Source organism: Gallinula chloropus, assembly GCF_964237585.1.
Source record: "Gallinula chloropus genome assembly, chromosome: 26".
Lineage (NCBI taxonomy): Eukaryota > Metazoa > Chordata > Aves > Gruiformes > Rallidae > Gallinula > Gallinula chloropus.
In genome coordinates, this window is record NC_140111.1 from 447112 (window position 1) to 460042 (window position 12931).

General features: G+C 47.6%; 1 protein-coding gene across 3 annotated transcripts in view; it reads left to right on the forward strand.

Annotated features, from left to right (window-relative positions):
• The window catches only part of TANC2 (tetratricopeptide repeat, ankyrin repeat and coiled-coil containing 2), a gene marked incomplete at both ends in the record, with an annotated part of 127322 nt that overhangs the window by 82277 nt on the left and 32114 nt on the right, over nt 1-12931 (forward strand). For all 3 annotated transcript variants that reach the window (XM_084275465.1, XM_084275466.1, XM_084275467.1), the window contains 2 exons: nt 8426-8657; nt 11449-11615. In XM_084275465.1, coding sequence (XP_084131591.1) covers nt 8426-8657; nt 11449-11615 — 399 coding nt within the window. The remainder of the gene's footprint in view (nt 1-8425; nt 8658-11448; nt 11616-12931) is intronic.

Here is a 12931-nt window from a genome sequence, read left to right on the forward strand (position 1 = left end):
GTGATGTCCTCCTAGATAAAGCAAACACTGACTGTTCCACCCCAGCTGTGGTTTTTTGAAGTCTCTGAGTGACAGTGGGAGGAAAAGGATTACTGACCTGGCAACAGAATGGAAAATCCATTAAAAAAACCGTGCTGAGCTCTTTGTTCTGTGCGTGGTCTCCTCATCCGGACACTCCATCGCACACATCTAACCTGCCTCTGAGAGAGGATGATGATGATCTGTTGCTCGTTCGAGGCTTTGAAGGTGCTGAACTCATAAACAGAGCAAATACACGGAGTGTCTTGGTAGCCAACAGGAAAAATAGTCAATTAAAATAATTGAGCTGCCAAATCCGAATGTCTGATGCCGGGTTCTCTATCGGGTGAATTCCTGGGGGTGGCTCAGGAAGAGCCTTCACACAGATCCGCTAAACTGTGTCTCCAAAGTCTCACCTGAAGAAGAAAATGAGGGTTTTTACTTTGGTGCAGGTGGAAGGGGGAGAAGAGCCCCATATTCCTGTGAAACAAAACCAAGAACCCACTTAAATCAGTTTTTGTTTAACTGGCTGAAGAAATAAGGAGCCCAGCCCAAGGAGGTCAGGGGAAGATGGACCCTTATGTTGTCTGGTTGGAAAAGCGTTTCTTGGACATGTGTGTTCCGTAGTTGTGTTAAGGCCAGAGTTGGAATCGAAGTGGGAAGGAAAGAGTTGGCAGTGATGGACCAGCACAATCACCAAGAATATTTTAGAAGCCGTATGAAACGCAGGTGAGGAGCTAAATAGAGGCACGTGCAGATGTTCCACCTTTGCTTGCACTGAGCAGAGCAGGATGTTCTCAGGTTGTGCTGCGGTCATTGTGCTAGAGGAATGCAGATGATTATGAAAGTGGATTAATAACATACAAACAGGCTTAAGTAATGGCTCCAGAACGGCAGTGGGAAGCACGCTGTCCCTCTCACCCACTCCCTTCCTTCTGAAAATGTCACTTATCCCCAAACTCAGAAGTTGTGTGTTGATGATGACAGAAATGAAAGGTGAACAGTTGCTTTTCCTCCTCTGGATTATTCAGGGTTGCACTTTTCTGTCTGTTTTTCATGCAGCAAGTTCCTGGGGGCAAGGGGTGCTTTTAGCTCTTGTTGTCAGAGATGAGCAAATCATTAATTTTAGAAATAAATAACCAAAGGCTGAGGAGCCAGGAGTTCTGCTCCCTCTCTAAAAGAGCACACTCCTATTCTTAGGGAGCAGTTTCAAGTTGTCCATGATTCAAGGTGTTCATCAGCAAACCAATGGAGAAGAAAAATGCTTAGAAATGAGGCAATTTGGAAAACCCGTATATCGGGTGTGATTTTTGTCCTGCCAGCCCCGTGGTAGGAAACAAGCTGTTTGGGACTGGTTTACAAGTTACCCAAGTTATCCTCACTGGTGGGTCCTAGGAGGTGAACAAAGGGCAAAACACCTTCCCTCCAGGCTGGTGAGCAGCCAGGTTCCTCGTGTCTTGTTCCCTCTCTCTAGTTGGAAGTGGAGTCTTTTGCCATCCCAACTGCTGATCGTGGTAGGAACAGTTGGATGCTTTTCAGGATTTACAGTGGTTTCTCCTGAAAGAATGAGAAGAAATAAGGAGCTTAAAATGGGGATTATGGTGTTTGTTTTGTCACTTCTCTTCCCAACACCCCATCTCCCTCAGGTTGGGGTGGTGGGAGCAGGGTGGTCCTGCCCTCAGAGATTGGTGGTGAAAATACAGGAAGTCCAGTTATACCTTTGTGTTCCCTGCCTGGAGCATCGCTCAGGTCTGCTCTGACTGCCCTGCTCCAGCCCCCAGCCATCACTCTGGACATGTTGAGGGAGAGTATTTCTCACAGGGAAAGTTCAGAGCCTTGCTGTCACACCAGCGCAGTCAGGGTGGTGGTTGGTGTTGTGGTGGGGCTCCTTAGATGGGGATAAAGAAGCGTGTGCCAGGAAACCTGAGGCATCAAGAGGTGCCTTCCATCTCCTGTGAGGACAGTACGAAGGATATAGCACTGTTAAGAGCTTCTCAGCAGAGATTTCCCAATTCTAAAGGTAACAGTAATCCCCTTCCTTCCCTCACAGGCTCCTTCTGCCTCTGAGGAGGGGCTGAAGCAGCAGCTGCTGGTGGGCTTCCTACTGGTCAGTTATGGTGAGGAGCCTAGGGTTAGGGTTAGGTTTAGGGTTAGGATTAGCCCAGCTCAGCACCAGAGCGGTCCTTGCTGGGAAGGTCTCTCCATGGTTTTTCCTCCATCCCCTGTCTCAGCAGGGCTTTCTTCTGTAGCATGGAGTTGGGAGACCTGCAGGGAAGGAGGACAAGAGCTGTTGTTGTGTCCCAGATCTGGCAAACTCTCAAAAGTCATGAATAAAGCTGCTCACATTGCAACGCCCCTCTTGACACTCGCAAGTAAAACATAAGCATTTCTGGCAACTGCTTGCTTAGTCTTTTGTTTTAATATATATGTGTGTGTTATGGAAAGAAGCTTCCAGGATTGGTAAATTTATTTCAAGTCTGCCCTCTGACAACGAGCAGGCTGCCAGTTCTTCTGCAGTGCCAACAAGTCAGGCCAGACTTGGCTTCTTCGCTGCGATCCACACATCCCAGCTTTCCTGGGGAGCCACCACCCATAGCTGAGCACGTAGCTTCGTGTAACTGTTAAACCATCCACTGCTGTTTAGAGCTTGTAAACATATTGCCTGATACCCTGGAATGACTGGAAGGTGAAACTGGGGAAAAAAAAGCTGTGAATATGAGCAGTAAGGTTTTTAAACCTGAGATCCCATAAAAAGGTGGCACTCCACACCTCTCCCATCTTGTGCCTGGCTTTTTCTGCCTTTTTATTGTTTAAGCTTTTATCCATTAAAATATTTCTCGGTTTTACTTCCTCTGGCCAGGGAAAGTGAGCGCCTGTTGTCACATAACCACATTGCTGTCCTTGCAGTGCCACCCATCTCGAAGTGGTGCTGGGCAAGGTGGTTTGGGCTGGCAGATCTCAGCTGCAGCATGGCCTTAGCATCATAGAATTATTTAGGTTGGAAAAGACCCTTGAGGTCATCGACTCCAACCTAACACTGCCAGTCCACAACTGAATCATGTCCCTAAGCCCCATAGCTACATGTCTGAAATGCCCCCAGGGATGGTGACTCAGCAAACGGAGAGGCTTTCCCACTGCCCTTAGCCTGTGGTGAAAAGCACTGACCCACCACTATGTGTCCTAGGTGACCTTTGCTTTCCAGCAAGGAGTGCCAGCGCCAGCCCACCGTGCCATCAGTTCAGCTCAGAGGAAGAAGCCCCAACTGTCCCCCCCTCTAGCCAGGGTCACCCTCCCTGTTTCCCCTGAAGGTTTTATCCTTCACTCGAGAGGATTTTTAATGGAGCTGGCTGCCCAGTTTTAAATAACCCACTGAGCTATATTCTTTGCATTCCTGGATGCTGTGTGGTTGCTCGTGGTAGAAGCACTTAAACAAATGGCCCTGAAAGCCAGCTCTGCTGCACTAATGGGTCGTACCCTCCGCAGAGCAGCTGGTGGAGGACTTGCACGTCCATTGCATTAGCACACTCAGCTGATGCCCAGCGCGCTGGTGGCTTCAGAGGCTCCACTCTGCATCCTCTGAGCCATGAGCCACAGTGTCATTGTCGTGGCTGCAGGCGCATCAAAAGGAGTGCTCCTACCATAGCGTAGAGGTGGAAGGATTCAGTACTCCAGAGCCTTGGTGCCCTGCCACACTAATGACTTTCAGAGGGCATTTACTGGCATTCTCAGCTCCGGAAAAGTCAGGAGCCTTCCCGATAAAGTGGGTCACCACACGCATGCCCAGTCGCGTCTGGTGGGTGAAATACAGCAGGGCTGGTTTCCTTTGCACGACTCCAGCCAGCAGTGCGCCCGCAGGAACGGCGCTTGGGCAGGTAAAAGCATCATGCTGAATTGATGTGGAGCTGGTGTGTGGGGTCAAGCAGGGAGAAGTCTTACAAAGTGCAGAAAAACAGTTTGAAATAGCACGTTGAAGCCCGTAAAGAGCACTGGAGGAACTGGGGTGTTGCTGTCAGCTCAGGTCTGGGAGGTTGGGCAGGATGGGCTCCATACAGGACACGCTTCCAGCAGGAAGCCAAGGCCAGTCGTGCAGAGGCATGATGTCAAAGGAATGCTTCTGAAATTCAGGAGGATTCTCTTTTTCACAAATAGTGCCAGAGAACTGCTTAAATTTGGCCTGTCCTATTAAGTAAAAATAACTTCCTTCCCTTGAGCCGTCTTCAGCCCCTCTTTCTCCTTTGACATTCTCACTGTCCTTCCAGCCAGATGTTACCGTTATCTCCTGTCACGCTGTTTTCTCCCCTTTTTCTCCCTTTTTCCCCTGCACAGTTCAGTCTCTCCTCCCTCTGTACTGTGTAGGTGATACATGATCTCTTTATCTGCTCTCCATGCCCTCGCTAGCCTCTTCCTCCTCCTGCATTCACACTCATCACCAGAGTTCTCCTTTTCCCTCTTCCACTTTTAACATCCCCGTGCCTTCCTTTTTCTTCCAGCAGCTGTTTTCCTGTGTCCTAACCCATACAAGGAAATCTTTTTCTTCTGCTTTCATGGAATTCTTACACATCTGAGCCCGTGCTAGGTGAAACCAGTGGCTTGGCCTTGGAGGTCTGGAGTGCAGTTTGCATGGCCATGGTTTAGAAAAGCATTTTGACCTGGGGAGGAGAGCTGCAGAAGGGACGTACGGTGTCTGCATCCAACCTGGTGCATCCAAGAGAGGGGGATGAGGGGGTGTGAACCCAAATGGATGGAGAGCAGAGTGGTAGGGATGGTGAAGGTTACATGAGGCTGAAATCCTACTGGATTTAACACCTAGGGAGAATGAGTAATGCCTTTCAGAATCCTGCTTTAGCAGTTAAGAACGTGATGGTTGTGTCATTTCTGGGTAAATGAGTTTTGGTGCTCTTTGGCCTCAGCTCAGGAGAAGCTGAGGTTGTGTTGAACCCTGGCCATGGTCTGGGAGAGGCAGTTCTCTGCTGTGTCAGGTGTTTCTCAAGCCTTATAACATGTAATTCACATTCTAAAAAAATCAGCTACCAAAAAGTGTGTGGTAAATGTAGCTCTGTGGTGTGTGGCCAGCTGGGCTGCACGGCGTTGTGGGAGAGGAGGCAGTCACTGGAAGTAAAGCTAAAGCATGCATCCTGCAAGCATGAGGGATTTTGAAGCTCCCTTTCAAGAAAGAAAATGGTACAAGTTTGTAACCCTCAGTATTTGATGTTTAATGTAAACAACATAACCCCCCAGTTCCTGGTGTGGAGTCAGCCATCTCGTCGAAACTGCGTTCTCAGCCCTCACACAAATGACATAAACAGCTATTTCGAACAGTTCTCTTGGTCTTGGTGTTATCTTCTCTCATCCTTTGTTGTAATCCACTTCTCTTGTGCTAGGGTTGCCCATAGCCATCGTACACTTAACGTTTGAGATCCTCAGATTTAAATCCCATCAAACTTTAGAGCAAGGAGCATCCTGGGTTCCAACTTCATAAACATCATTAACAAGCCTTAGAGCTGAAATACAGGTTACAAGTTTTGGCAGTCCAATTTAGTGTTGATGGTGTTTTCTACACTTTGAAACTCTTGATTAAAAAAAATAAGCCTTAAGTTGGACCAGACGAAAATGGATGTTTACTGGTGATGACACGCAGGCGTGCCCGTGCCTTTGGAGGAGCGTGCTGTTCCCTGCTGCTCTCATTCATGGTTACACAGTTCTGAGGTAGAATGAAATGCTGAGTTCAGGGACCTTGTTTGTGATGGGATCTGGTTGGAACTTTTTTGAGCAGTTTTTTAAAGCAGTTGGATTTAGGGACAATGAAGATTTTAATGAAGCACACGTTTTTCAATGCAAAGTTTCTTTCAAGGCTGTGCAACTTCTTTGGGTTTTTTATCTTGGATATGCTTCTTGGTTTGTCCAGTCGAGCAAAAGGAGGAGTGAGGAACAACACCCCAGAATTACAGCTAGCATACACAGTGGTCATTTCAGATGTGGAGCAGGGTCAGGACATGGTTTCCTGTATCATAGAAGAGAACCCTAAGCAGCGGACGTGGAAATCATCCCTCTTGCTGACTCCTTGAGCAATTCATATATAAAGTGAAATAACTGGAAAGAGACCTTCCCCAGCATGGTGGTGGCTTGGAGGTTGATGAGCCCTGTCCACACCAGCCTGTCAGTTGTTCTGAGGTCTTCTCTGTTCATTTTTCACATTAACCTCAGTCTCATTCCCAAGGGTGGAGCAGGGAAATGTTTTGAAACCTTGAAAAGTTTTTTACAGGATGAGAGATCTGTTTCCCACCCAGCTCTGGTTGTGTAAGCCTGGTTTTTAGCACCAGGCTCAGCTTGCAGCGCTGACTTTTGGCAGTCTGTCTCTGATTTGAAGATAGAGAAAATGTCACAGAGAATAAATAACATCAAGATAAAAAATTGGTGCTGCTGCATTTCTGAGAAGATCATCATAATGCCTTTCCTTTGGTTGCCTTTCTGGAGATCTTCATTCTTACTGGTGTAGCTCTAAATCCCCCTATGGAGCATTGCATTTATCCTGCTGTTTGAGGCTTAGTCAGTGCCAGAACAAGGATCAATGATGCGAGTGAAGGGGCTTAAATTAATCGAGGTGTAACCGAACGTGTGTCCCAAGCAGTGACCATTCCTTTCACGGGTACTTGGTGTGTCCCCTTTTCCATGACGTGGCTCTTTAGAGTCCTGGAAGAAGTGCATTGGTCTCCCATGAAAAGGAGACTTTAGTTCTGTGTCTACACATCTATTATGTTGGAAATGAGATCTCTGCATGGAGCAGTTCAGGTTCTGTTATCACGACCCCAGTGCCAAGGGACGGATGCTTGAGAACTTCATACAGTGGAATCCACAAGTTATAATCTGCAAATAAAGAGGATTGTTGAGAAGAAACCACTGCCTCTATTATTGCTGTACCTGGTGCTGTTCTCTGAGGGAATACATTATATTTTAACTGGCTGGTAGGAAGAATTCTGTTAGGAATTTGGAGGTATTCATTAAAGCTTAAGCATATATATTAGGGCTTGATGCTTGAAATAACAGCCTGGCTTTGTCATCGCTGTATGCATCACACCTCGTTGTGACTTTGGAAGGGAATTATTCCATTACACCCCACTGGTAATTCTGTGGATTTCTATTTAGAATGAAAAGCCAGTGCTGAGCCAGCAGTGTGTGAGGACCCCACAGCCAGACGTGTTCATTTCTCAGTACCGTCCTTCCGAGTCCCTGGATCAGCCGCCCTCTCCGCCTCGGAGCCTGCAGCGAGCCAGGGTGGCTGTCACAGATAGAAAGCCAGGGAGCCATAATCACAGCCAGCAGCCACGGGCCACATTTTGCCCCAGCTCCCATGGCTGAGAGGCTGCAGCAATCTCATTTGCACATCATTCTCAGCTATACTGTCCTCTCTGAGTTCAGAAATGTCCTTTATATTGCAGTATTTATCTACTGAGCTGCAGTGCCCTGGAGCAGCGGTGGTTTGGGTACGAAACTGCTCCCACCTGCCTTGCTGGGATATTTTTGGATACTATTGGTGACATTTGAAGCAATGAACAGAAGCTGGAGAAAAGGGTTTTGACTCACAGCAAAAGGCCAGGCGATGGTGGGGGCCACAGGGCCGTATCGGAGCAGCTGCCTGGTGCTGTATGAGCAGAGAGCTTTTTTGGCTGCCTTTTGTATGGCAAAAGGAAACAGGGAAGTTGGCAGATTGCCCTGGGAAGGTACCACCGATCACCTGCTGCTTATAAGTGAGCAGGGTTCCATGGGTTCTAGTAGAGACTGAAGGGCTGGGGGAATTGGGAGACCTGGGGAAAGAGAAAGGTTTTCTGGTTTTCATTTTCTTTGTTGATTTGGGTTTTTTTTAATTGATTTTCTGAATGATGAGCAGGCTCACAGAGCAACATACAGTAAACCCAATGCCTTCCCCCCACTGACGGCACTGCGGCGTTGGCAGATGATGCCTTGATGTAAGGTTAGTGCTCTGCCTGCTTCAACATGGCCTGACATTTCCAACCAGCAAATAAATCACAGGTTCAAGAAAACAATCACAAGTTATTACTGAGGCCGAGTCCTTAAATGCAGCTCGGAGCACAGTGCTACCGCTCCCCGCGCAGCACGGGCTTTCGGAGCTGTCGGTTCCTGTCAGTGTCCGTCTCTGTGAGCAGCTACAGCTTAATTTCATTTATTCCTCAAGTGGCAGGCCCAGTCATTTTTCAGGATCAGCGCCTGTTTTTACCCACTGATTCGTCTGGATTCTTGTCACGGGTGGTTAACACTTGCTTCTCTTCTAGACTTCACCTGCCAGGGTGCATCAAGCTCTCCGAACGGAGCGCGCCGCCGTTAACAACGCGCCCGACCTGCGTGTGATGAAGATGTAATCTATTTTCTGTGTTCTGTTTCTCTTCTCCAGGTTGTGGCATATCACTACTGCCAGGCCGACAACGCCTACACCTGCCTGGTGCCCGAGTTCGTGCACAACGTGGCCGCCCTGCTCTGTCGCTCGCCGCAGTTCGTTGCCTACCGGGAGCAGCTCCTGCGCGAGCCCCACCTGCAGAGCATGCTCAGCCTCCGGTCCTGCGTGCAGGACCCCATGGCGTCCTTCCGCAGGGGCGTGCTGGAGCCCCTGGAGAACCTGCACAAAGGTATTGGGATCGTGCTGCCTACACTTCCCCTGAGCTCCTGCAGAGAAATGGGGGGGGGGGGGGGGGGGGTGGTGTGTGTTATTATATTTAAAATGCTGTTTAGTGTGGCGAAGGATTAATCCTCCTGCATCGCATCTCAGGAGATGGGGTAGAGGTGGGGTCTGGAGAAGCTGAGAAGAGGCCATCGCATTTGTTGGGAAGCAAGGGGTTCAGCACCCCTCTGCTCCTGACGTGCGTTTCAGGGCTGTAGGTGAAACACTAACAATGGCCTGTGCTCTGCATTCGCCTTTCTCACTTTCTCTCACACCCCAAACCTGGCCTTGCAGCTCAAACCCAGCAACAGTCTCCATGCACAGCTTCATTTACTCATTTAGGAGGTGAACATTTTCCACTTCCCCTGCCGTTGATTAGTGAGCTGTTGAGAATTTTAAGCTTTCACAAGGGACCTGATACCGCAGAGGTCCAGAGATGCCCAGCGTAAAGCTTGTAGGGACGGCTGACGAGCCTTAAACTGATCCGGATATCAGAGTTTTTCCTAATGCAGCATTGCTTTGGTCTCCTTCGCTTTCTTTCCTCTGCAAGATACAACTCATCGGTTGTGACAGTCGCTAAATTTAAGGTCTTTGCTTGTTGCCATGAAAACTGTCTGAACATTGCAGAGTTCAGGACTGTTGTCCTGCAGAACGATGCTTGTTGATGGGTGCGTGCCACGTTGGCTGCAAAAACAGTTCAGATCATTTTATTACCACCCTACAATATGACAGTGTAGGAGCCAACATGAAATAGATGCAGCTTCTCCCAGATTCAAAGCCCTGTTGATTAAATCAGTTCTTCAAAACGCAGCATCCAAACTCTGAGCAGCAGCATCTGGGTCCAACTTGTGTGGTTGCACCAGCCACAGAGAACACAGAGCACCAAGCACAGCTCCACAGCAGTTGGTTTTCCTGGCATGGAGAAATGTCACTGTAGGAGTAGCGTGGCTACTCTCTCATATCAACACTCTTGGCACAAAAAAAAAGAAAAAAAAAAAAAGAAAAAAAGACATTTAGGAACCACTGCTCTGAAGGAAAATGATCTGTGGTTATTACAGTAACAACTTGGGAGGTATTCCAGCTATTGAATTCAGAGCATTTCAGACCATGCTTGTTTTTCTTGCCAAGCATATTGACCCCCATCTGTCCTAAGTTCTGGGGAGGGGGTGTGGAAGAATTTTACATAAAAGCTTTCTTTCTCCCCCTCTTGGGCTCTGCACTCAGCACAGCTCCAGCGACCGAGACTCCCATTCCAGCCCTGCCGATGGAGAACACTGGCAAGATAATTTGCACCGAGTGTTTTGTAACAAAATGAACAGTGTCTGGAAAGTGGTTTTAAAACATATAACATTTAAGACTCTGTAAATATATCAGCAGGTCCTTTACAAGGTGCTGTTGAAGTTTTATTGCTACCAGGACAAAATTATTGCGCAGCCATTAATGGTGAATGTCACTGAGAAAGGTAGATTCATGTTTTTCAAATATATATATATATTTAAGTTCAAGGAATCTAAATAATATATAGGAGAACAAAGTTCTGATTCTTCCCTTACAGCCTGCTTTCTGCTCCCTCACTCAGGCTTTATGAGGAACAGGAGATGTGGGTATAAAACTCAGGCACTATATTCACTCCAAAATTTCAGAGTCATAAAGCATATTTTCTGGTGTATCCAATAATCCTACTGAGAAGTTAACTGGAAAAGGATCTGTGGTGATTCTAGTGCAAAATATATGGCTTTTCATATGGATGTTAATGGCACGTTAGGAGATAAACACAACTGGATATCGTGAGGGAAGGACAAGATGGGTTTGGGATGCTCGACGTACATGCACAGTGTTTACGAGTTCCTGTTCTCCCTGGAACACCAGGCTACTGCTCGTGTCACCCATGAATGCTTCATGCTGGGTCTTTATAGAAAATTTCCTGTTTCAATTTCAAGTCAAAGGGAGAAGCTAACCTGCTGGTGGGAATACTGAGCGTTTGCCAGTGGGATTTATCTGTAGCACTTCCCAAAGGAGAGCAGACTTGATCCAAGTCAGAACCTGTAGTACACAGTAATAGCAGGTGCTGACAATACTCTTGCTTCCCACCCATTTCTGAGTTTATTGGGCGAGATTACCTTTGAGAAGATAGCGCCTGAGCTTCAGAAGCAAGCCCAAGAGATGTAATTGGCTCTCAGCACCTGATGTAGAAACAGCGTCTTCACTGTCAGCATCGGTTCCGTTCCCGTACTCACCAGCAGCAAAAATACCCTGTTTCAAAAGTCCACAATTTGCTTTTTGTAGGATCTTTTGTAGGATGTGGAGGTGTTGGGGGGGTGGCGAATTTCTTGGTGGACCTTCATTTTGCAGTTGCTAAGATTAAACCATGCTGATGTTGGGGTGAGACTTTAACATCAGAGCTACAGAGAACAGCTAATAATGTGTTCATTAACACTTACCAGAAAGATTCTGATTCACATCAACCAACCTCAGACGTTGTGGAAGAGGTGAATTTTAGAAGGAGGACCAGCTACTTTATCTGCAGGGTATCATAGTTGTGTATGTCGTAACTAGAATGTGTATTTCAATGGGGATTTAAATGGCATATGCGTGTGACTACCTAACGTGCAACTAACTTATTGTAAGAAAGTTGCTGCTGCTGTGTCTTTTTTCTTCTTTAGCAATATGTGATGATGCTTTAAAACTCTGCAGTAACCTGGCTGTGATTGTAGCCCAGCCTTTCAAATAAATGCGTTTTATTTCTCCCTTTCTCACAGAGAGGAAGATCCCTGATGAAGATTTCATCATATTAATTGATGGTTTAAATGAGGCTGAATTTCACAAGCCAGATTATGGAGACACTATAGTATCATTCCTGAGCAAAATGATTGGAAAATTCCCTTCCTGGCTGAAGCTGGTCGTGACGGTCAGGACAAGTTTACAGGTATGCTGAGACTGAGCATCGCGATGAACTGGGTCATTGTCACAATGGGCTTTGGGAAGGATCTGATTGGGTATCTGGATTCGCTTAAGACACTTTTATTTCGGGTTATCCTTTGGGCTTTCTGGTCCTGGGATTTACATTCATACCCCCAAACTCACTGTAGAGCATTGGAGGGATCTCATCCAGCATCAGTTACCACGTCAATAAATGCTCGTCAGCAAATTGTTTAGTTCATTTGACTGAGGCCAAAAGCAGCTTATGGAGCAGCCGAGGAGGGATGGGCCTGGTGCCTGTCAGCCTGTGCATCCTCTCATCTGGGTGGAAAGGCAAAGGACAGGTGCCTTCGTACCCCTTCTGCATGATCCAGCGAGAGCCGGATTGTTTCGGTCTGGAGGAGTCAGTGTCAGGCTCAGTGAGGAATGGCTTAGAGCTCTCAGCTGAATGTTGTTTGGGTTATTCTTCAGTATTTATATCTTGGCTTGTAGATGGGAGGGGTTTTACCCCTAGCCTGTCCTAAACTACTCATCACTCTTGGCAGAAGTGTTAAGCTGACCTTAGTTTGTGGAGCGAGCTGGGAAGCAAAGAGTGACCCAGCTGGGACAGATCTGCCCTTTGGCTCTTTCACTGCAGAGCTGGTAGATTTGCAGCATCACTTGAGGGAAGATGCACACTGAGGCCCGGCACCAGGAGCCTGGGGGAGACAGACATCCAAGGGATGGGACCCGCCTTTGGGAGCCAGCTCAGAGCCACTCTACAGCAGAACCAGCTCCTTGGGGCAGAACCCCATGCCTGCAGCTCTTACATTCTCCTTTTTCCCCATCAGCCATTTTTTCATTAGCACAGGGCTGCACGGATCCTTTTTTTTTGGAGCTCCATTAAGCAGTTTCACTGAGATTTACTAATATTTACTGAGATCCACAGGTTGATTTACTGCAGTCCTCCTGGCAGGGAGCTGCCTGCTGGCTCCAGCTCCATCAGGGCAGCCGGCTACTTCACGCAGCCTCCGTGGCCAGGAACCTCAGCTGCTCCCCAAGACACCAGGAGAGCACAGGCTATCTCCTGGCTTGTGCTGCAGTTCCTTTTTTTCCTTTGCTCAGTAATGGAGTAGATTAAACGTCATTTGGAAGAAATCTTTTGGTAATTGTAGGTAAATTGCATCTCTATGACTTGAATTCCTCATTTAATTAGGGCTTTTGCAGCCCGACGGTCTTCACTGCGAGCTTTAGGTTTGCACTCTGCTCATCCTCTTTATCCTCTTCTCTCGGAGAGTTCCTGCCCCCCCCTGAACCTGCCTTGGCAGCTCCTTGCGTCATCTC